Here is a 23,794-nt window from a genome sequence, read left to right on the forward strand (position 1 = left end):
ACTTACTCTTTAAATTAATTAATTTATTAATGGCAGAATCATGATCTGAAAAATATCACTAATGTTTTCCATGATGTTTTTTATGATTATTTTGACCTGAAAAAACAAATTCTCACTATTTCTGAATTTACATTCTGAACAATTTCTAAGCACTTTTTTTCTTTCCCTTTTCTAAACCATTTTGTAATTTCAATCTACTCTGGAACTCTTGCTCTTGAAAAATATAAACCCCTTAATTTGTCTTAGCGTTCTCTTTTTTTCTTTTTCTTTTTTCTTTCTTTCTTTTTTTTTTTTTTTGCTGTAATGTATTACCTAATTGAATATTTTACATTTTAAATTTGAAGACCATGCTGTGGATTTTCACATTTGCTCAGGACTTCTTTCAAACATCAACATTTTCAACCACATTGAATTCTGTAAGTTTTTTTTAACTAGTCAACTCATTTCTTTACATTTGAACCTCACTAAAAAGTGGTAGGTCATGGTCTTTTATCTTTAGAAAATAACTGAAATTAGAGTTTGACAGTCTATTACTTTCATAAATATTGCTTGATCCAACTTGCTTCCACACAAATGGGCAGTAGCCCAGCCAAGATGTGACTTGTACCTCTTGTACCCTCAGGTAGTGCTTTTCAAGTGATGCTTTGCAGTTTATGGATATGTTACGTCTTTCTTCTGAGCCCACTGTCATCAGGCATTCCTTATGTTGTTCCCCAGAGCAGCAGGAGCAGCAGCACCAGTGTCCTCCTTTCCCCTCTCCTTTCCGTGGCTGTGCCTCTTCCCCCTGTCTCCAGGGGTCGTCAGCTTGCCATCGCCCCCCTCTGAAGTCGTGAGCCAAGGGGAGAACCGTCTGATCCCTGGTGACTTTGAGATATTTTGAAGAGTGATGTTAGATATGTGAAATAAAGACTCACCCTTTCTTAGAAAGACAGGAGAGGAAATGCAGAGAACGTGTGAAAACAAAACATGGATTAAAAAAGAAAGGATATGGATTTCTCCTTGTTCTACCTTTTAAATAAAAGACCATCAGTCAAAAGTAAAATTGAAACTAAGCAGTTTGAATCTGCTGATCTAAGTGACTTGTGGTATTCATGATGAAAGCTGCAGCATGCTTAGGCACCACACAAAGTTGAACACAACAGTGGCATGTGGAGGGTTTGTGGTTTAGCTGAACAGAGAAAGAGAAGGGTGGAAGGGTGTAACTCAGAGTGAAGGCCACTGAGATGCCTTCTCAGTCCAAAGCTATTTCCTGTCCACAAGCTGCTGGGACTATTATTGGTGTTCCTTGGGCTCAGTGGACACATTACAAAGGAAATCCTATTTTTTCACTGGAAAAGGAAATGTGTTGTTGAAAAGAGCAAGAATGAATGACAAGATTTTAAAAATTCATTACTTTGGAAAGAAGAGGCTTACTTTAACTCCAGAGGCACGAAAGTTGGAAGAAAACCAGTCAAAACATGCTGTTGCTACCACAGCTGCACTACTCCCAACAGTTATCTTTTCCTAATGTGTGGCTGAGGGATCATGTGTGCAGTGTTCTGGCACAGGTTCTTCTGGAGCACTCACCAAATTTGTTTTGGTGTTTTTCCACCTCTGCATCCGTCTGCAGCACTCAGACAGCTAATCAGCCTGGCACATCCGTCTCGTAGCATCCTGTCCCCTCAGATCACAGCATGGGCTTTAAAATAGAACTTAAAAACAGCTAGAAATTGGGGACATTGTGCATGGCCTAGCCGTCTCAGATGGTTGCCTTATTATGGCAAGCATTTGAATTGGCAGCCCAGGCTTGAATCCAACCTACAGCACTTTTCCCAGCCTAGCCCTGTTTCCTGCCCTATTTAAAAGCTCAAAAAATAACTTAAAAAACCTCAAAACACTAAAATGTTGTATGCTAATACAACTACCATTGGTACCAAATGGTACCTTTGAGTACAGTCGTCATTTTGATCTGCATATGTTGTTCAGTGCTATTTGTTTTCATAAAAAGTGGCTGATTTACTCACTGTAAACTAAATCTACCTGTGCTTTTAAGTAAAGTACCCCCAATCCTTCAGTTCACTCGGTTCACACAGTTCACACCTTACTTTCAGTTTGCTTTTACTAAACTTGCTAAAATGGTGATTCTGATACTGTCTGTACTGATATGCTTCAGTTGCTGTATTAGAGGGTAGCAGAGATGATTAATTGCATTTGAAAAGTGACATCATGCCTGTCATCAAGTGTTTCAAGTTTACAAAAAACAAACAAACAAACAAACAATTAAAAAAAAAACAAAAAAAAAAAACAGGTAATATTAGAACCTAGAGATGCGGTTAGAACCTACTATTGAAAATTTAATAACACACCACATGGCTCCATATTGGCCATAGGCTCTATCATACACTGACATAGCCTCTCTGATGTCACCCATTTGTTTCCAACATGGAGTTTTGAAACCTGTGGTGAACAGCGACCATAATAAAAAGGCTAAACTCCATGTAACTTAGTTTGAATTTGCATAAGTAAAGAGGCAGGTCTTTAGCCTGTCAGTCAAATCGTTCATAACTAATCATACAGAAATTCACTCCAGTACACTCCACCACAGTGCGTGATTATAAAAGAATTGAGCTGTTTTTTGAACCAGGCTGCAAAAATGTTTATCAATGCTGTAAAAAATGTTTTTTCGATGTTTTTGCAGGCAGCCTTAAAGGGCATCTTGAAGAATTTTTTATATTTTAGTTTAACAATTTCAGAGCAATTACTGAACTTCTATGATATGTTTCAATGGACAGTGATAGACACAACAAACCGTTATCTGATAACTTTATTATCAAGTTAAAAAAAGACAATGAATTACAATATTTACAGAATATCCAGAGATAAATGGAATAAAGTTGTAAACAATCATTCTAGGCAACATCACAACCCACCATCAGGTAATCAGATTTATATGGGAAGAAAGGCAAAAAGGAGAGATTCTAGTGTCAAACTATGGAAACAACAGTCTGAAAAGAGAAATGCATCGGAAAGCAAACTAAACATATTTACAAGTATCCAGTGTGTTGTCAGCAAGGGCATAGCTTTGGGTAAATTGGGGGAAAGAGCAGTCTTGAGACTGCACACAGTGAGGGATTCTCTGTTTTTTGTTTTGTTTTATTTTGTTATGTTTTTTTGTTTTGTTTTATTTTTATTTTTACTATTAAAACGATCACAGAACAACAAACAATTTGGGGCTGACAGCTTGGTTACCCAGAACATCCCAAAATGGTTAGTAATGGGCTTTTGACTTGGGTAAAAAGCTGCCTCACAAAGCTTATTTCTACAACAACAACTTTACTTTAAAAGAGCTACAAGCTGATCCTGAGGAACAGAAAAAACGGGCTTGGAGATTCATCACTAACTCAAACAGATTTCTCAGGTATTAAACGGACTGAGGAGCAAAGTGGGGCTGCTACATTCCCACCTACTGTTAACTGGGTAGACTATGGGCAGGCCTATTGGGAGTTCCTGCCCTTACTGGTCATGTGTATTAGATACTGGAGAGTCACATGTTGGACTGGACACGAGTATGTTAGATCTCCGCAGATCTACAAGGTTGTCTATCCCAGAAGAGGACCAAGCTGTTGAGGTAAATGCCCCTGGAGGAACTTCTTTTTTTTCTTCTCTTTTACTTTGCCGAGTGTCTCTCCTTCACAATAAAAGCCCCTGGCAATTAAAAAGTGGAAAAACTGCATCCCATGTTTGAATATATTGTACAACCACACCGCTCATTCTTTCTGCAAATCTCATTACAGTAAAGAAAGGAGATAAATTTTATCATCACCAAACATCGTACAACAGTGGGGACTCAAAAAAAGCCCCTTAAGGGTCAGTTATCATCTTTAGTTATTACTTGTTTGTCTTCTTTTAAAATGAGAACACCTAAAAGAAAAAAAAAATGTTTAAGTATCCTTTCTGAAACATCACAGTTCAAACACTTAACAAGTAGTTTTGTTTTCTATACATGGCTGCAAAAGTGTTCAAGTGGGTCACACACGTGGAACTCTAATTCCACAACTCTAATGTTCAAACCCAGATCTCAATCAATGGTTTAATGCTCATGGAAAAACAATCACAGCAGCAAACACAGCAGGCTTGGTTAATATTTTGGAACCAAAAACACAACAATAATCTTTGTGCTTTCAGTAATTGGATGTATTTTTAAAGAGCTATTTTTTATTTTAGACTGTTGCTTCTTGTTCTTATTGGGATTTAACATAATTTGGATTTATTTGCTTTTTAATTATAATGTTATAAGGCTTTAGGGCATTCAAAGCAGCAACTTCCAACAAATACAATCTCTGCCTTTTGTCAGTATCAACAATAACATATCAACAACTTCCTAGAAAGTAGCACACACATGCAAGTGATGACAGATTTGCCAGTACAGAAAGAGAATTTAAAGCGACAGGGTTTAATTATTGACTCCTGACAGCCTAAGTTAAGGGGGAAATGGTTGAGATGCTCTCTGACCTGGCTACACTTGTCTTCTCAGTGCGCTTTGTCATATCTGAGAATGGGAATCTTAGTTTTCCAAATCCGAAATATTGCGTCTAAGATTGGGTCAGTAAAATGACTACTAAGTGAAAGTTAAAAAAGAAATCACGATTAAAGAGGGGATATTCTGCTTTCCCATATTTTTAACATGGATGTAAAGTAACAATTCTGGCTGTCCATACTGAACATGAGCAGATTTTGAAACCCCCGCTACAAATTCATTTGTTGTTGAAATCCTTGCAGAAGATCTTCACGAAATCTTTGTGAGGCTTGCTGTGATGATGATATCACATAAGGGTCTCATAACTGGTTAATAACACGTTAGAGAGGGTGGGGCTCAAACACCAAGGTCTGCCCATACCTCTGCTCCTCACAGACCTGTAGGGGGCCAGCGAGTCAGTGTGAAAGTTTTTTTCTTGGAGCCTTGAAAAGACAGCATCCAGAACAAACCGTTTCAGACAGGCTGAAATGTGGGTTTTCTGAATTTTTTTTTACAATATTTCGATTATGGTCTGTTAGTGTAACTGCATTTTTAAGGCACTTAAAGTCTGGCTATAACTCTTTGAAATCTTTGAAGCTTTGTACGGACTTAAGTTGCAGGAACACATTTTTTTTAGTAGCTAAAACATAATTTCAACCAATTTCTTTTTTATTTCACTGCAAATCTGAGCACCTAGCAAGAAAATAACTGATAACACACCAGCCAGTAGTTCCTGTACGCTTTTAAGGTACCACTCTTATGAGGAGACTTTTAGGGGTCTTCCGATATGTTTTGGTAATTGTTAGGAGTTCATCAAGTTTTTCCAAAGGATCCTCAGTCCTAGAATAGCTATGCAGATTAAAAACGCTATTAATCCTTATCATTGGAGGCGCCAACAATATGTTAATACCGCTGGATTCTGGCACTGAAAAGACAAGTGTACACTCGGTCAGTTTATTTCCTGTTGTTAAAACCTATTAATTCCTCGGAGGCCTTGTTAATCTTTTCTTTTTTTACACAAACAATATGATCTATCACAGGGGAAAAGAGTCTGACACTTATCTCCTTATTTGTGATTTCCTCAGTGAAATAACTGGACGGTAAAACAGCACAGTCAAAAGGCAAAGGGTGCCACAGGGTGAAGGCTTATACGCAGTATAATATTAAGGGACCTTAAATGTAGCAATTTGCTACGAACATTAGGGGCAATTACAGTATTTCTAGGATGAAGGAAACACAATGTAAGATTTTGCTAAAAAAGATAAGGTGCAACTCTTCCTCAGGAATACTTCTACACATTGAACACAAGGCTAAAATGAAAAAAGTCTCAGATTTTTACAAGAAAACAAGAAACAGGAACTCTACAGTGGGCGATTGTTGTAAATGCTTTCATCTTTTGCTTGTTGCTTTTTCCTGTAGATTTACAGTCAGAGTAGAAGTAAGGGGATTGTAAAAGGTGCTTGAAACAAGAAAATGCTAAATTTAGTTAACCATCTTGGAGAACATTCTTCATAAATAGCTTAGTTTTATCTAGGTGGAATCTTTCACTGTAGATTTGACCAGAATGTCAGCAATAAAGAGTTCTGTTCACTATTGGTTACCAATATATTAAAATCTGTCCTAGGGGACTGCCCATTAAAAGAGCTCAGCCGTTATATGCAGCACAAACTAATACTTAAATATGTAACATGTAAAATCTAGTAATGCGCCAACTCACAAGAAGTCACTCTCTTCAGTTTCAATGTTTTTCTTCCCATCCTGTTTGAATATCCAACTCAGTGCTTATTCCTCCCCAGGTTATCAGTTTCTAGCTCATGAACCCAATAGTCCACGACAACTTCAATCAAATTGTTGATCCTTTTTGGTGTTGAGCATTTCTGAGTCGTTCACGTACTGGCTTTGACTGCTCAGTGTTAGGTTAGCGGCGTTCCCTTCTTCATTTTTGTTGCTGGACAGGTCCAATCCTGCGTCCATCAGGACAGAGGAGCTGGTGGAGGATGAGGCAGAGGTCTCTAATGCAGAGGTGGTGCTGGTGTCCATGCGACTGTTGTTAAACATCCTGAGAGACAGAGGAAAACAGTAAATAGTTGAGCAATGACGGGAGAAGCTGAATTTTAAACGAGGAGACATGGAGTAAGAAACAGGACTAACGAAGCCATGCTAGAGGATCTGTACTGAGCACAACCCATGAGTAGTTTTTTTTTAATACTTGAATAATTGTTGGAATAAAAGTTTATGTGATTATTTTCTTTTTCCAAAATATTGTTTTTAATTTTATTTTTAAGTAAGGCCTGGCTGTACAATTGGCACACCAGCCCCTCTGGAAGCTGAGTGCTGATGAAAAACAAAAGAAGTAGAAAATGTTAACACCAGGTTTAAGTTAAACTGGTGTCGTCTTTGGGACTCGAAACAAGGTAAAACAGTGATTGTCAGTTGTTAAGAGTCCCAGTACAGAACGTCTTTGGCATTATTAACAAAACTAACTTAAAGCACAAACTTTGCTTGTCCAAACTTATGTAACGTAAGTCTAGGAAGAGCTCTGCAGAGAGAGTGAGAAACATGGCACAACAGGCAGTGACTATTTTTGACTTTAAAATATTTAGAGATCATGAAAGCTCATCTTCTCTTCTTTCAGGAACCGTTTGGATTTTCTGGCTAACCCAAATGGTTGAAGAGTTACGGTAATTCAAAGAGCACTAGTAGAATGGAAGTCCTGGTGCTCTGATGAGTTTTAAATTGTGAAATATTTCACGATTAATAGGCTATAGAGAAAAGTCGCTGCCGTTTTGCTGGGTGTTTAGCCGCAACCGAGTACCAAATACTATAAACACTTAAAATGCATGCCTGTCACGCATGTTCAATACAAATGTGAATCATTCTGTCAAAATTTAGAATTGAACTACTCATGCTAACTGCTGCCCTCATAACACTTCTTTAAAAAAAAAACTTAAGCAACTGTTAAGTCAAAGCTGACATGTTGAACATCATACACCACCTGGCCAAAAAAAAAAGTCCCCACCAAAAAAGAGGTCACATACTGTAAAATTTCTTTTGGTCCACTATTAGCTTTGGCATTTTTTTGATGAGCTTCTGCAATGTCACAAGATTTATTTCCATCCAGTGTTACACCAATTTTTCACCAAGATCTTGCATTGTTGATGGAAGAGTCTGACCACTATGCAAAGCCTTCTCCAGCACATCCCAAAGATTCTCAATGTGGTTAAGGTCTGGACTCTGTGGTGGCCAATCCATGTGTGAAAATGATGTCTCATGCTCCCTGAACCACTCTTTCACAATCTGAGCCCGATGAATCCTGGCATTGTCATCTTGGAATATGGCCGTGTCATCAGAGAAGAAAAAAACAATTGATGGAATAACCTGGTCATTCAGTATATTCAGGTAGTCAGCTGACCTCATTCTTTGAGCACAGACTGTTGCTGACCAACTGCACCAACCCCAGATCATAGCACTGCCCCCACAGGCTTGGACAGTAGGCACTAAGCATGATGGGTGATCACTTTATCTGCCAAACAAAGCCACAGCGAATGTCTGCCGTAATCAAAGCTGAAGGGGGTCAAACGAAAAATAAGAGTGTGTGACCTTTTTTTGGTGGCGTCTTTCATTTGACCAGGCAGTATACAAAAGAGTTAACAGGTAACCAGTAACAGTAGAGTACAGCTGTGTCACACAGTCATGTGACTTCAGATCTCAGGGTTGTTAACTGGGCATTAGGTGAGATACTTTCAACAAAACCAAGCTAGCACACTTGATCGTTAGTTGACTTGCCAATTGCACATGTCAAGATCCTGATAAGGATGCCGTATTTCTGTCCACACAACGCCTCGCCTTAACCACATAACACCAACTTTGAAGCACCATGTTGTTTGCGCTACAACCAGAAAGGCAGGTAGAGAGGACCGCAGTGTCTTACTGTGTAGTACAAGGAGAGTCTCTCACAAAGAGTGAGGAGAGGAAAGAGAAAATACTAACATGCCGTGTCGAAGGACGTGTCGTTCCCACTCGAGGCTGTTGGTGAAGCAGCGACCGCAGAACTCACAGGGCAGACGCTTTTCCGCACTACTCGGCCCAGAGGTGCTGCCAGTGCTGCTGGTGGGGGATGCAAAGACCTCTGGGAAATAGAGTCCAAATAATTGGTCTGTTATGTTGTTTACAACAGTGTCTAGACTTGAGAATCAAATCAATGCAATGACGTCTGATGGATTCTTATTCCTGCTTACCTTGTTGGGCTGGTCTCTCTTCTTCTGTTGCTGCTTTAACTTCCTCTTTATCTGCTTCCTTCTCCTCCTCCTCTCCCTCCTCCTCCTCCTCCTCTTCTTCCTTGATGTTGTCCTCCATCTCTTCGTCATCCACCATGTTTGTCATCATTTCCATCCCTTTATCCTCCTCCTCCTCGATCTCCTCATCCTCTTCTTCCTCCTCTTCTTCCACTGCAGCAGCTAATTGCCCATCCACACACATCTCCATGATTTCTTCCCCCTCTTCCTCCTCCTCCACCTCCTCCTCCTCTTCCTCTGGGCTGCTTTCGTGTTCTTTTATCATCTCTAGCTGGTCCAGGTTGACACGGCCCATCAGCTCAAAGTTTCGGATCACCTGATCAAAAACACAGAGTTTACCAGCCTGGAAAAGTGAGTAATCCACTCTAAATACCCCAATTTAAATTTAAGCGTTTTAAACTCTACTCATATTAGAGAGGGGGAATTACAGTTTCCCATATTTTAAACTTGGATATAACAAAACATTACTGTGTGTTCTTAATAATGATGTGAAGATTTCCAAACCACTACATAGTTGTATGGTTTAGAAATGCTTGAATCTGTCTGGGCCAGTACTAAAAATAGCTCAAAATCTTCACAATATTTGCTGAAATGGTGAGGTCACTGCTTAGGATCTGCTACATGGGATCAACAGGTTGCAGGAGAAAACCTCAACCACTGAGGTCAGCAAAGTGCTCCACCCAAACAGGCCTCCAGAGAGCTGGCCAATCAGATGGAAGGGGGTTTTTGGAGCGGGAGCCTTAAAGAGACAGCAGCCAAAATAAGGTGTTTCAGACGTAGACTGACAATGGTTTTCTAAAACACCGGTGTGAGAAAATAGGGATTTTTAAGCAGTTAATCGTCGAAGCTTACGAGGGAAGTAGAAATCCAGATACTGCATGGGTGATGAAGATAAAAGTTTTTTGTCTTTGAGCTAGGCATGTATTTTTATATAGTGGAAAAGATGCTGATGAAATAAATCTGAGTCAGAAATATGTCATAAGAAGTAAAATAGTTTGATGACCTTCACACAGTGCCTGTATCTACAGTATCTACAAATTATGTCTGTCTAAGAACCACTCCCTGAAGAATCTTGCCCACAGTGCCCACACCTGCTCTTCCACTCTTCCTGACACAAATAAATCTTTCTGTCTTTCTTGGTTGTCCTTGCCATTCATCATCCTTTTGAAATGTAAATGCACCCACCAACAGAAAAAAATTTAACAATCCAAGTTCAGTCACAAAAAACTTCATAAGTATCATTTTTTTGACTCCATCTGACCTTGTGTTCAAGACGTAGATGCTCCTCTAGCTGGCTCCGTCGACTGCTGTCATAGTAACAGAGCTGGCACTGGTAGGGTTTGATCTCAGCGTGCTTCTGCAGGTGCAGCTGCAGAGCCTGGTCGCTGGAGCATGTGAAGGTGCATTTGTGGCAGCGGAACACCAGGCCTTGAAGGTGACGCGACAGCTTGGATCGGCTGACCTCAAGCGGTCCTACGCGCTCTTCTGGTGACGGGAAAAGAAAGAGTGAAGAGGATTATAGAATTTAAGAACATACAGAAAGTGAGAGTAGAGAAGATGAAGAATAAAAGCAATTCAAAGACACATACACTTACTTGGAGAGAGTAATTGTTTGGTAAGTCTTTGTGATGGAGAACTTTCTAAACCCATGGAGAAATTCTGAGTTATAACCAACAGCTTAATTGATGTGGTTTCCATTTGAACGCGTTAGCAACTCAAGAAAAAGGTAGAATGGCTTATTTTGGGAAAGCTAGGGCCGATTTTGGTAATTAGCTACACTATCTTGCATTTTGCTTTTTTATGTCCTTATGTTGTGGTGCCAAAAATGCTAAGGTTAGCATTTAGTTAGCAAGTAAAAATATACTATAAAACACCTAGGTGCTAGCTAAACATTATTACAGGCTTACCGTCATTGAGTATAAACACTTCAGGAAGTGCTGACTTATGGCTATAAATGGCAACTAAAAGTTAAGTGTAAAAACCTAGCTAACTGCTAGCTCACTATCACTGAATAAAAATCACTTGAAGTGCTAATAGTGCTAGCAAAATATCACTGAGTAAACGTAACAAAGTGCTTACGACTGCTGCTAGGTAAAAACAATGATTTCACATAACAAAGTGCTAACTACCAATAGTGCTGCCTTACTATCACTGAATGACAGATTTTTTAACAAAGTGTTAAGTTACACCTGTGCCAGCTAAATATCACTTAATACATGTAAGAAAGTGCTACGCAACAATGGTGCTGGCTAAATACAGTATTACTGAGTACACAGCAAACTGCTTGAACAAACTGTGCTAGCTTACTATCACTTGACAACATTAGTGCTAACCAACTATAAGTGAGTACATATAACAAAATGCTAACTGACATATTAACTATCTAACCTACTTAACTTTCTAGGGGAAAAAATAAAAACACAACAAACACAACACTTAACTAGCAATTATAGTTAGTTTGGACTTTAACTATCACTAAATGTAAACATTGAAAAAAATTCTTCCAAACAACAATGCTTGCTATATACTTAGCAACCAGGAGATCAAGGGAATTAAGCATTCATAATGGCCCCAGATTTATGTAGAAAATTTAGCCAAACATGTCTGCATCTACTTTGCAAAGGGAAGTACAGAAAACTGATGCAAATAGGACTGCAAAGTTACTTTCATAAAGCTATCGCTAAGCTCAGCTTTGGTATAGCTTCTAATTTTCACAATTTTGCCCCATGTTTACCTCTGTGTAGGACAATGTGGTCGATCATATTGCTCTTGTGTTTGGTGTGGTAGAGGCAGAGAGGGCAGCGCAGGTCTTTGGGGACATCTTCAGATACATTGTTGTTGTGACCGCCCTCCACATGCATGTTGAAGGTATTTCTGAAACAGATGAAGAGACACACAGAATGATCAGTGAACTGCTGTCAGTGCTAATACAGTGTTTTGAACGCCCCTTGGAACATGTCTTAGTATTCTTTATGAATTCTTACTTGTAGCAGGTGAAAAAGGAACAGTCCTTGCACTTAAAGAGCTTCTTTCCACCATGACGGTCCCTGTAGTGCCGACGCAGGCTCTGCATGTATCCAGAGCTGAACTCACAGAACTCACAAGTCAGGATGCCGTCTGGCCGATTGTCAGCCACCGTTGAGCCACCAGGTGTTGAGCCAGAAGACATTTGACTGCGGGAAGCCAGCTGGTAATGACTAAGCTGCTGACGAACATCCGCTGGCTCCAGATATGATGGATCTTAGAGGGGGGCAGACACATTGAGAAAAATGTTCATCATTTTTTAACCTAATGTGCAGGGTCACAGGAGAATGGATCAGTTTAGAGAATCCACACGTTAATAGTGTGTGGTCAACCTACCATCAATCAGATATCTTTAAGTTCCAATTTCACACAGACACTTTTAACAAGCAGGGCTTTTACACAATAATGAAGTCCTTGTATTGCAGCTTTTACGGTAATCACAAACCACTAACCATCAATAAACTCAGTCAGAGATTAAGGAGAGGATTTTAAGCTTTCCCATGATTTTAACATGCATTTAAAGTCACAGACACAACTGTGCAGATTTTCAAACTTTTACATGTTCACAGTATGTTACAGAAATTCATGAATTTGTCTGTAAACTGCTTTATGAACAAGACTAATTGAACTTTAGATATACCCTTCAGGATGATAAATGTATGGATTTACAGATGGACACAATGCATATAATATGAATAGACTACAAGCAGACAGCAGTTGATTTCTTTCCTTGTGCTGCGGACTAATAACCCCCCCCACTTTCAGACACAGACGTATCACTAGAGCAGCCATCATTCGTCTCCTTCTTCTTTTTCTTCTCATTCCCTTTCTTCCAAGTCTATCATATCAGTGAGCAAGCTCATCTTCTCGTCCTACTTTGAGCCTCCAACACATCAATAAATAAACCACAGTGACACTAATAGAATATCTATCCATGTGAAAAATGCCTCATTTAGCACTCCCGTAGATATGGGGAAAGCATGGAGAGAGAAAAGTTTTCTCTTAAACTTTTACTTAATAAAATGCTTGAGATTCAATTTCTCACTTTTCAGAGGAGGCAGAGGAATTCAAAGACATCAAACAATGCCACGGTTGATTCATGGTTTTAATATTCCCTTTGCATTGTTGAGACGTACAAAGATGAGATGGCAATTTGTGCCATGAGGTGAGGATGTGTCTCAGTGCATGGATTCACAGATTCACAGTCTTTGACACTGCATAAATGAGAGGTGGAATACTTCTGTGAGGAAACAGAGGTCTTCTCAAAACGTGTGGTCTTAGTTTAAGACAAAACTTGTGTTTAAAGTCATACGTCTTTGAAGATGCAGCTGTTACTGTTAAAGAAAGGAAATTCAAAACTAAATTTCTTCTAATTAGAGCCAACCAAATGTTAACCCAAGAGACTTTCCTTTCCACTGCGAGTTGGACCTAATTTGGGACATGCAGCTGAAGGTAGCTGGTTTGGCACAGAGGAGAGACATTCAATATGTCAGCACTGCTCTCTTTCAATGCTTCACTTGTCTTGCTCGGGCACAGCTGATGGTAGTGGTTGGTGCACTGAGGAATGCTGCCCTGCTTCAGCTCCAGGGGAGATTCCTCAGCTCCAGCAGCAAGGTGACAGCTGCTGCCAAGAACAGTCTGCAAGCTACAGCGACCTCTGCACAGCTACCGAAACACCTGCAACACGGCATCAGGACAGCGGGTTTGCTGCTCCGCCGACCTAAAGTGGAGGTGTCTCTTTAATGTTGTCCAAAACACCAGTCAATCCAATCTCGGACTACAACTGTTTTCTAAAAGTAATGTTTTTTTCTTTTAACCTACATTGACAGTTAAAGCTCCTTTAAAGAAAATTTGTTAGTGTTGATTTTTGCACCCCCTATGGATAAAGTGGTATTTTTTTCAATCTTTTGCTTCAGATGTGCATTGAAAAGTGCTTCTTTCGTACCTGGACCTTTACTGATATAAATGCTACAAACCAGGATCTCTTACCATCTGGAGCCAGAGGACTCTCCTCTTGGTTACTGGGCAACCGGGTTAGCCTGGGCGTTGAGTGAGCAGCCTGTGTGGCTGCTCGGAGTTTGGGAAGGGTCAGAGCTTCGCCATGATCTCTCAGCGAGTGCTCCTTCAGCTGGCTGATGGTCATGGAGGAGAAGGGACATGACAAGCACTTGTATGTGTGCTGCTCACCTGGAAAGATGTCGAGTTCACAAGTCAGTTACTTGAAGAATTCAAGTATTTTGTTAGACAAAGGGTAAAAAGTTGCAATGTCTTGTTCTTCATAAAAACAATATGGTGGTAATCTACATTATCTCCAGCAGGTACAACTTTTACTCCCCTCTGAGCTGAAAGGAAACAAATATGTTAACATGTACTCAGTTAGTGCACCCCATGGTCTGATTTGTCTTATTTTAGTGAAAAGTGTTTGTTTAATTTCCACCAAAACTCCAGAAGGAACATCTTGCAGAATTGCGCATTAACATGAAGCTATAAAATAATATGTTCTGTCTAATCCATGGGTGTTTCAGGTAAACCACCTCCTGATTGGCTCATATGTTCAGTGTCCCTTCAAAAGAATTCTTCCATCTCTTCTTCATGACATATCTATTGCACGATGGGAGAGTGTAAATCACCATTTGTACTTGCCCTGACAAAGGTTTTGTTGTTGTGTCTGGATGTGACAAAGGTACATGTTCCAATCAAGCAGTAACCTTGAGAGTTTAAGAAGAACATAAAAATGTAGTCCCTCCAGAGTCCTTCAAGTTTAAGGTCTCATGTGTAAATGTTCACAGTTACGGCAAAATTAAACCTGTTTACAGTCTGGTTCAGAAAAACAGCTGCAGGAGCATGACTCAATTTATTTTTACACACTATACATGGCTTGAGATCGACCACCAGCAGGCAAGGCCCCGTCAAAACCCTAATGAGTATTCATTTCCTTTATTTCTTCAATCTGCTACTTTAATCACAAATTTTGCATGCTGGATGTGCGCAAAACTGATGAAACTTTGCCTACAAATCAGTCTGGTTTGGCACAAATACTTGCTGAATAGCAAGCACCCCTGGCTCATCCAACCATCATGCATGTCTATTGTTTCACACCCCTTGTACCAAGACCTTAGACCTTGGACCAAGTTGGTTGTGTCGAATCCATGGACAGTATAAAACATGGACGTAGTCTCGCCGACGTCACCCGTCTGTTTCTGAAACGGGAAATGAAGCACATCAGCTATAGCGGCCATATTGGTAGTGGCAAGGGCTTCGCCTACAGCCATAGGGCGCCTGTTGGTCACGTGACCCTCAGCTGTGCCTCTTATTGGGGGAGCTCGCGATCTTGATATCCTCTGAACGGCTGAGTTAGAAAAAAGATTCACCCCGTACAGTGGGCGCTGATAGTGAAATTAACGATTGAGACGGGAGACGTTTATTGAACCAGGCTGTAAATAGGTTAATTTCTGCTTTGAAAATGGATTTTTTTGGCTTGGTGTGTATGTGACTTCCGGTACCTTCGGAGCCAGCCTCAAGCGAACACTCGAGAAACAGCGGATTTTAGCGCTTCCGCATTGACTCATATTCACAGACCGGAGGTTGCCGCTTGGCCAACAGGAGGTCCAGAAATTTGATTTTAATGTCTGGTTTGATGATTTGTTGGGTTCGTGTTTTGACAAACTTGTCTGAGAATATTTTCCAGACCAAGTCCATCTGAAGATGAAAAGCTGTTGCAGGATTTCTTGTACCTGAACGGGTACGGCCAGGACAAACGGGTCAAAGTTTTCTTTTTTGTCTGTAATCCCATTTTAACCTGTATACAACATTGGATCTAAATTAAAACACATACTAATGATAAGGCTGCAGTGAAATACCTGACAGGAGCAGAAAAACAACTGATCTGGCAACCCTGCATAGAAGCCAATGGGGACCCCATTTTTTTGCAGCCAGCCTCAAGTGGACAGATGAGGAACTGCAATTTTTAGCACATTCACATTGGCTTCATCCCTCGCACTGGAGTTTTGCTGCACGGTGCAAACACTGAAGTGCATGAGTATGACTGCATCAGCACTGCTTCTGCTAAGTCAGCTCTGGTCGAGTTTCAATACAGCCATAGGGGATTGCATATTTGTTTCATTGCCTCATAAAAGCAGAATCCTGTTGAGTTGCGGCATTACAACCAAATCTAATCAGATTGTCAAATCTTTGCAACAGAAAGAGTTTGGAGTAAACAGCTCCAGAAGGAGTCTGAAGCCTGTTGGAGTGAGAGCAAGCAAACCAAGGTGAAACACTGATTCACAGGTGAGATTTTTATGCTGATTGTTCCTGCAAATGCCTTGTTTCTTCAAATGTAACTACAACTCCAAAGTGTCATGTATCAATTATCTGCAGGTGTTGTTATTCATTGCTGCTGTGTCGTCTTTTCTCCCATCAAACAGTCAAAAGCACTCAAATGCCTTTTTGAAAATTGGCCCATCTCGTTGGCCCATCTTAAGAGATTGTTTCTTTTGCTCATGTATTGATTGCTCAGGTGGAGCTTTTCTGCATTTGTTCGACTTTGTCTGGGTCTTTGTCTGGAGTCTGGCTCCCCGAAGAAAAAACATGATTTCAGCCTTGGAATGAGAACACACTGAGGCATATGCCTTAACCTTTTTCTGAATTCTGCAGGCAGCTTGTCAAAGTATTGACCATACATTTGTTCTTGGAGTATATGCGCAAAAAAATCTGAATCTATAGATGATTCTTTGGGGGTATCTTATTAGATGTATCTCAGGTAAACAGTGAGATATGAAGCTGCTCCTGGAGATAATCCTCTGGTTGTTCTGTGATGCAAAAGCTAAATCAAGCAGAGTATTTTTATATGGAAGATGAAAAAAAGGAGGGTGCTATTCCGGCCTGGGAATACCTTGTTAGTCATGGATACAGCTGTAAGATGTGATTAAATGCATGTGTGTGTGTGTGTGTGTGTGTGTGTGTGTGTGTGTGTGTGTGTGTGTGTGTGTGTGTGTGTGTGTGTGTGTGTGTGTGTCTGTCTGTTTTGTACCTGTGTGTGCCTTGTGCAGGTGGCTCTTGAGGCGGCTCACGTAGGCAGATTTAAAGGGGCACAGTTTGCACTTGAAGGGCTTGTGGTGCCCGTGGTGAGACTGCACGTGTCTGTCCAGACTGGTGAGGAGACAAAATACACAAAAGCACAAGAGGAGAGGATATGAGATAAGAAGATAAAAGACAGAAAGAATGATGAAATAAGGACAAAGGAGAGAGAAAGTGACAGGAATAGAGTGCTGGATTGAGAACTTCCACTTTGATGATTTTGACAGCGGGGGTTTTTCTGCAGCATCTGAAACACTCCGATCTGTTTACCCCACAAACAACACATTTCCTATGACTACACAACAAGGAGCCATGGGGTGAACTCATCTACCCACAATCCCCTGGCGGGGCTGAGTGCGTGTGTGCCTGTGGGGACAGTGGCTGTGTTTTTAATGCCTGCCTCCTAGGTGGCTCGGGAATGCAGCTTGTTTCTGGGTCAGGGCACATACAGTACAGAGGGATTACACCTGGGAGCTCAGAGGAGATGAGGACTCTCTCTTCCTCTTCTTTCTATGTGTCTCTGTGATGGATAAAACAAATCACCCTACCAAAAGCTCAGCCTCGCTGTAATGTTTGTCTGGCTCTCCTAGGAGGCAGGAAATCTTGGAGAAGATTGAAGATTCAGAGGATGTGATAGGGTAAACAGAATAAGGTGTAAAAGTGAGGCCTGTGCAAAATGAGTTTACATCCGACTGATTTGTAGAGCAGCTGGTGTGAGACTGGTAAGGTAAGGTTTTATACAAACCCTGCCACAAGGGCTTTGTGTTGGACTTACTGCAGGGCCTGAGTAAACTAAAATGTCTCCAAAAAGCAATCACCCTGAGATAAGAACCCTAAACCTTAAAGCCATTGTGCTGTTGGTAGAAAACAATGGTTCAATGTATTATAATTTACACCTCTTAATATAAAAGAAGACAGTTATATTGGTGCCATTTGACTATATTTCTTTGGAGGAAAGTCTTCCTAAAACCAACTTAAACAGTCAGGCAAGATTCTGACATTTGCCAAAGTTTTATCTAGGATTTATTCAGAGCTAAGAAGATGCAAAGCTTTTGTACGGGTGGTCTAGTCCAGGGGTTTCCAAGGTTTTCAACCCACAAATACCGAAACATTGGTCCCGGTGACTGGTGATACGCTAATAGGCCAATCCAAAAACAGACACTTACTATAAAATACTGAATTAAGCCAATGGGTCGAAAATTTCATTGGTTCTATTTTAGGTTATATCTTTACAATAATAGATGAAGTATCAATTAGTTATTACAAAAAAAAGTCTTTTGTTTTTGAGAGGCATTTTGTGAGCCTCTTTGGGGACCAGACCCACTGTTTGTGAATTACTAGCCAAGACTTAAACACTCTGATGCATTAAATGTGAAAGCCTGTGTCAACCTTTTTTTTTTCAAACACAACATTTATCATAAAATTGTATGCACTTAATGTAAAAGTGTATCAAATTGATTATTTGAAAAAAATATCATTTTAATGCTTGCAAAACACATTTTAGTGTATTTTCATCACATTTTATCTTTGTATATTTCATAGTTGATTTGATTTTTAACCTTCTGATGCATGTTGGTAACTTTCTAAAAAAAAACAAAATTTTTGAAAAACAAAATGAAAACTTTTTTTCATGCCCTAAAAAGAATAAAAACACTTGTGGTAAAATCTTGACTCAGGCCAATCCACAGTTCGACCATAGAAACCACTTCATTTAGGAGACCATGGGTTTCAAACAGCTGTCATTAGCAAACAGTTAGTTAAAAAGAGCTGGGTTTCGTATGATAGATGTATAACAACATTAACATCTATATCAGGTCATAAACAGGTCAAAAAAACTGAAGACAACAAACCTCAGCACATTAACTAAGACTTAACATGAAAAAAGCAAAGTGAGTAATCCACTTTTAAGTGCCCCAAATGCCCCAACCCTTAAATAAAACAAAGAAGCATTAATGTGGTGATTAATCTCAAATCCGATTCTGTAAAAAAACATTTTGTAAATCTTGGTTGAAAAAATCCTGAATTTGATTGTAGCTAAAAAAAAGAACACTCTATGCTTGAGCTATGAGACAGCACCACACAGCATGTGTTTTTTTTTTTTTTTAATTTAAGGTGAAGTGAGTACTTTCTGTTCGCCATTTATTGCAGTGATATCTGTCGTCAAAATCGGTAGAGTGGATAAGACTGCATTTCCCCTTCACCTAAGGTCATAAAGCGAGTGTTTTTCGAACAAAAAAAAAAAAAAAAGTGGCCTGTTAAAATGTTTTAATGTCCATAATAAAAGATCTGTGGTTCAACATATCAGCACTAATGGTAATTGTGTTAAATGTGTACTTGGTTTTCTTTGGGAAAACTAAAAAACAAAACAGAGGTAACTAAGCGCTCAACCATCTCCTCTTTACTTACTTGTGTCTGAAGGGAGAGACAAACTGGCAGTACTGGCAGCTGTACTTGTCCTCTCTGCTGAACATTGCCATTGCTGAGTGGCTCCTCTCATGGGACCTCAGCCCCTGCATGGACATGAAGACTCGGTCACACTGAGCACACGGGTGACCCCCTGCTGCTAATCGCTGCTTCAGTTGGTCCTCCGACACAGAGGCCCTCGCTGCAGCCTCAAGGGCCGCTGCCTGTCCTTCAACAGTGTCCTCCTCTGCCTCCAGCGTCTCTGTGACAACGGCGACACCAGCAGAGGCTGTGGAAGTCAAAGGTGGATCTGTCATCATAGCCACTGGTCTCTCAAGGCCATCTGCTTCAGCTTCATCCACCTCCAGGTCGCCGTTGGTTAAGCTCTCTGAAGGCAGCGTCAGGGGGATCTCACTGACTTCCTGCTGCAAAATAAACAACAGATGGGTCAGATGTGAAAAAGCTTCCTGTGCTTGTTGACTTAGTCTATCAAAGCCTTTTCATTATGTGGATGCATAACATTTAAGTAATAGGCGAAAAAAGACCACAATTTGTTATCATAGTCAAAGCCGACAAAAGGGCAACAGAGAAAGCTGTTGACAGTCAGATCATTTAGTCATTGAGTCTTCCACCACTAACCTCATTTTTTCCTATGTAAAGCATGTGTCATCACATGAGCTACAGTTCAGCTTCTATCTCACACCTCTGCTTTTGTAAACGCTGTTCCTTTGCAAGCTACAGCTAAGTTACCCCTCTCACATCTCACCCTTCTTGAGGTCAATCCGAGGATTTGGGCTGAATAATTAAGAAGAGAAAATTAAAAATTAACATGTGGCGAGACAACAAACTGAAGAGCTTTGTGGGACCCTGGGTTAAAGCTCCAAATCCACTGCTTTATAGACATTTAACTTTCATCAGCCACAGGATGATAACTTCTAAAGGTTTCTTGAAGTTGAATACCCTTTCTTTAGTAAGGTGTCCAGTGGAAGTATATTTGGTTTGAAGTAGATCTGGTCAGCACCCTCACACCATTAATTGAAGAAGAACCTCAAAGTCATACACAAATTCTAAATAACCAGTTCACAATAGCAAACTTCCTTTTGGGTTTAAGAAATAGGTCCAAGAAGCTTGTTTGTAGATCTAGGCATGACACATTTATTCACCAAATTTCATCATCAATGGCTCAATGTACTGTGGGGGCTGAATTTCAGAAACCTTTAGGGGGCGCAACAGAGCCATTTAGCTGAGTATAACAAAAAAAATAATGTAAAGCATCTAATTACCCCATTAGGCTTATGTCTACCAAGTTTGGCAGCTGTATCTGTATTAAAAGCCTCATAGAATAGAACTTCCTATTTATGGTGAACAAATTACAAAAATTGCAACTTTATGAAGTCACATAAAGGTTAGCATTAGAATAACTTTACATTTACTTTTAAATGTAATCTGAATCTCTATTGTTAGATGGCCTTTGCCATAAATCACTTGGACAATATTGAGTTACCTGCACCACTGAAAATAGCCCCTGATACATTAAAAAAAAAAAAAAAACAACAACAACAAAACAAATTCAGGGAGGGGGGAGTGTGTTACTGGGCTATTATTGCCGGTAGTCAAGTCTACCGAAAAAAACAAAGATAAAACATCTAATTCATCTCTTAAACTAATGTCTTCCATGTGTAGTTAGTGAGTTAATATTTTAAGCATCTCAATTCATCATTTTCTATTTAAGGCAAACAAATTGCAAAACATCGTAACTTAATCAAGTGCCATAAAGTTTGGCCTTGAAGTAACTTTAAGCTTACTGGAACCTGATCTGAATCTCTATGGTCTGATGATAATAATTTTAAAGATGATAATAATTTTAAAGAGTTACCATTATTATTGCTAAATAATTTAACAAGTAAATTTAACTCTTTGGGCCAGTAGCCAAAGGTATGACACTTTTCTGAACCTATCGTAGTTTTCAGATTAATATCTCTCAGGGGGAATGACTCCTAGAATAAGAATAAAACATAACTCCATCCCAAAGGGCATTAAATGAGTAAGCAATGATCCTAAATGACAAGGTGTGTATAGCTATAAGGCCGAACCAACACTTGCAATTGCCTCTGATAATTAATCAATTAGAAATGGGACAACAAAAAACACTTGTGCTATAAAACAGGCAGCTAAAATAGAACATCTACAAACTCCCTCTCTAACCTCTTCATCATCATCTGCCAGATTGCAGGCTGTTTTCTGTAGCCATCACAAGTGGACAGACGATCACCATGACTTTTTTATTGCCTTGAGGAAGCTCGTTTTTTCAGTGGAAGGACCTGACCCTGCACTTCATGCAGCCATAAATAAGATGTGGCATCCACTGGGCCAACCTCACCATCTTGTCTGCTCTGACTGCACTGTCAGCCTGTTTCGTCCTCCAGCTGGAGCAAAAACCATCACAGCTTTGGAATTTTGACTGTAGAAATGAAAGAGCTTTATTTGTTTTCACCTTCCAAAGCTTACCCTCATAGTGTCCGTTTGATTAGCTATAGCCTAACATGTTGGTCTAATGTACTTTGTATAACTAAAAGTCAAAGCTGCAACAAAAATAGTTTTTTATGCTTATAATGACCTGAAGTTGCATGATCTCAGAAATATATTTAGGCAGACTGAGGGTCTGATGGAGGAACCAGGCCTCTGTCTGGGTGAGGCATTGGGTCCTTAGGCCTGTTCTCCACACTGGCAGCCTCAGTGGAATACTAATGTTTGAAGGGTTACCCGTCGCTGCCCTAAAAGTTATGGCTCAACACTCTGTCCCCTGCTCCTCCTCCCATCTCACTGCCACGGGACAGGATTGCTTGTTTTTTTTCTGGGGGAGAGACTGACTGGCTGACTGAAGCCTCAGTCACTTTTAAACTAACCTGAAAACAGAATCCAATTCCATTGAAAAAAAAGTATCTATTAGCCCAAACAACAATATATGATATAATAATTCTAAGCTAGGCAACTGGTAGTTGTTTCATTACTGACAGATAAGGATTAAACTCAAGATCATATTGTCATCTATCTCTTGAAAAAGAGTTATTTGCAAACTATTAAACAAAAGGTCTATCTGAAGATTGATTCTGTTCATTTATCATTTTATTATTATAAATAATCATAATACTAATAGTCCTACTAACCTTATCTGTATGACTGTATTTTAACATGTATTTAAAGCTTCTGTGAGGAACTGTCTATTTGTGTTAATTTTGGCACCCCCTGTTGGAGAAAGTTATTCCTATTATCTCTTTACAGATTTGTTTTGTTCATTTTTCACAGCTTATTATTATTATTTTTTAAGTAGTATTGCTCTCTTGCATCAGTGAAATCCAACAGTTAAGAGTCTTTAGAATAATACAGGTGTTTGTCTGACACCTACCCCCCACAGAGCAGATTCAGACATTACAAACTATCATATACAAAGAGTTAGTCTAAATACTTATGTTCTTGTTTGCTTCAGTCGGTCAAATTGAGACGGTAATATTACATTCAGTCTATTCCATAAACAGCCAAAAAATCTTTACAGGACCTTTAAGTCGGTGCTATATAAAAGCATTACAGACTTGGTATGAAAGAAATCTGTGTCCAGTATACTAGAAACACAATGTTGTTTCAATTTAAAGAAATCCTACACTTTTCCCCAGACATGTCCCTCTTTAACATTCCCATACTGAATGACTGTCTAGCACCTACCCTCTCAAAGCTGTTTCTGATATTGAAAACTCCCATATAGAAAAATGCAGTCATCTTGCTAATATTTTTGTTTACTTAAGTAGGTTGTATAGAGGCATCAATATCAAAATCAGTGTTTTGTGACAAGCAAAAAAATCTTTACAGGAGCTTTAATTGCGGTTCATTTACAGAGACCTAAATCCCAGATTTAGAAGAAAACAGAAACAATGCTGATGTTTGAATCCAACCCCATTCACCTTGACGTGCCCTTCTTTGACCTCCCCATACTGGACGTGCTTCCTAAGGTGGTTGCAGATGGCCCGGAGGGTGGGGTGGACCTCTATGCAGAAGTGACACCTGTATCCAATGGGAGCTTTGTTTGTAGGGCTTTCCTGAACACAGAAGAAGAAAGACACAAAAAGGAAACCAACAACTGTTCAGTGACATGTTATTTTTCTTTGTCGTTTGACATCATCATTCAAAGTGGTCCATATTAAAAATACGAAAATAAAATGTTCACAATGACCCATTTTCTGTGACAAAGACAGACCATCACATATCAAAAGACAAACTGAATGATGGAGTTTTGTTCACAGGATGACTATCAGACAGAGTAAGCTTCGTACTGCGTGTGAGCCCTTTTTGACTTAACGTAAGATCTCTTTACAATGGCATGCAATAGACAGAAACATATTTCACCATTCTTACTTCTAACCATACTGTCTGCCGATGTTCTGATGTGAGAGGAGATTGGATAGAAGGTGTTACTCTGCAACACTCATTGGATGGATGTGTATGATAA

The 23,794-nt window shown here is 39.7% G+C and overlaps 1 protein-coding gene across 3 annotated transcripts in view; it reads right to left on the reverse strand.

The window, feature by feature from the left end:
- Window positions 1–2,837: 2,837 nt before the first annotated feature.
- The window catches only part of znf462 (zinc finger protein 462), a 54,906-nt gene continuing 33,949 nt past the window's right edge, over window positions 2,838–23,794 (reverse strand). For 2 of the 3 annotated variants that reach the window (XM_074689930.1, XM_074689932.1), the window contains exons 4-13: window positions 23,250–23,384; window positions 19,297–19,718; window positions 16,844–16,962; window positions 13,804–14,001; window positions 11,775–12,030; window positions 11,525–11,664; window positions 10,052–10,275; window positions 8,734–9,106; window positions 8,486–8,624; window positions 2,838–6,554 (exon numbers count right to left, since the gene is read on the reverse strand). In XM_074689930.1, coding sequence (XP_074546031.1) covers window positions 6,335–6,554; window positions 8,486–8,624; window positions 8,734–9,106; window positions 10,052–10,275; window positions 11,525–11,664; window positions 11,775–12,030; window positions 13,804–14,001; window positions 16,844–16,962; window positions 19,297–19,718; window positions 23,250–23,384 — 2,226 coding nt within the window. In that variant the 3' untranslated portion in view covers window positions 2,838–6,334. The remainder of the gene's footprint in view (window positions 6,555–8,485; window positions 8,625–8,733; window positions 9,107–10,051; window positions 10,276–11,524; window positions 11,665–11,774; window positions 12,031–13,803; window positions 14,002–16,843; window positions 16,963–19,296; window positions 19,719–23,249; window positions 23,385–23,794) is intronic. The other variant, XM_074689933.1, reaches the window with a different exon arrangement.

The sequence above is a fragment of the Halichoeres trimaculatus genome, unplaced genomic scaffold, assembly GCF_033239565.1.
Source record: "Halichoeres trimaculatus isolate MK-OKI-2021-1 unplaced genomic scaffold, fHalTri1.1 fHalTri1_scaffold_16, whole genome shotgun sequence".
NCBI classification, from domain to species: domain Eukaryota; kingdom Metazoa; phylum Chordata; class Actinopteri; order Labriformes; family Labridae; genus Halichoeres; species Halichoeres trimaculatus.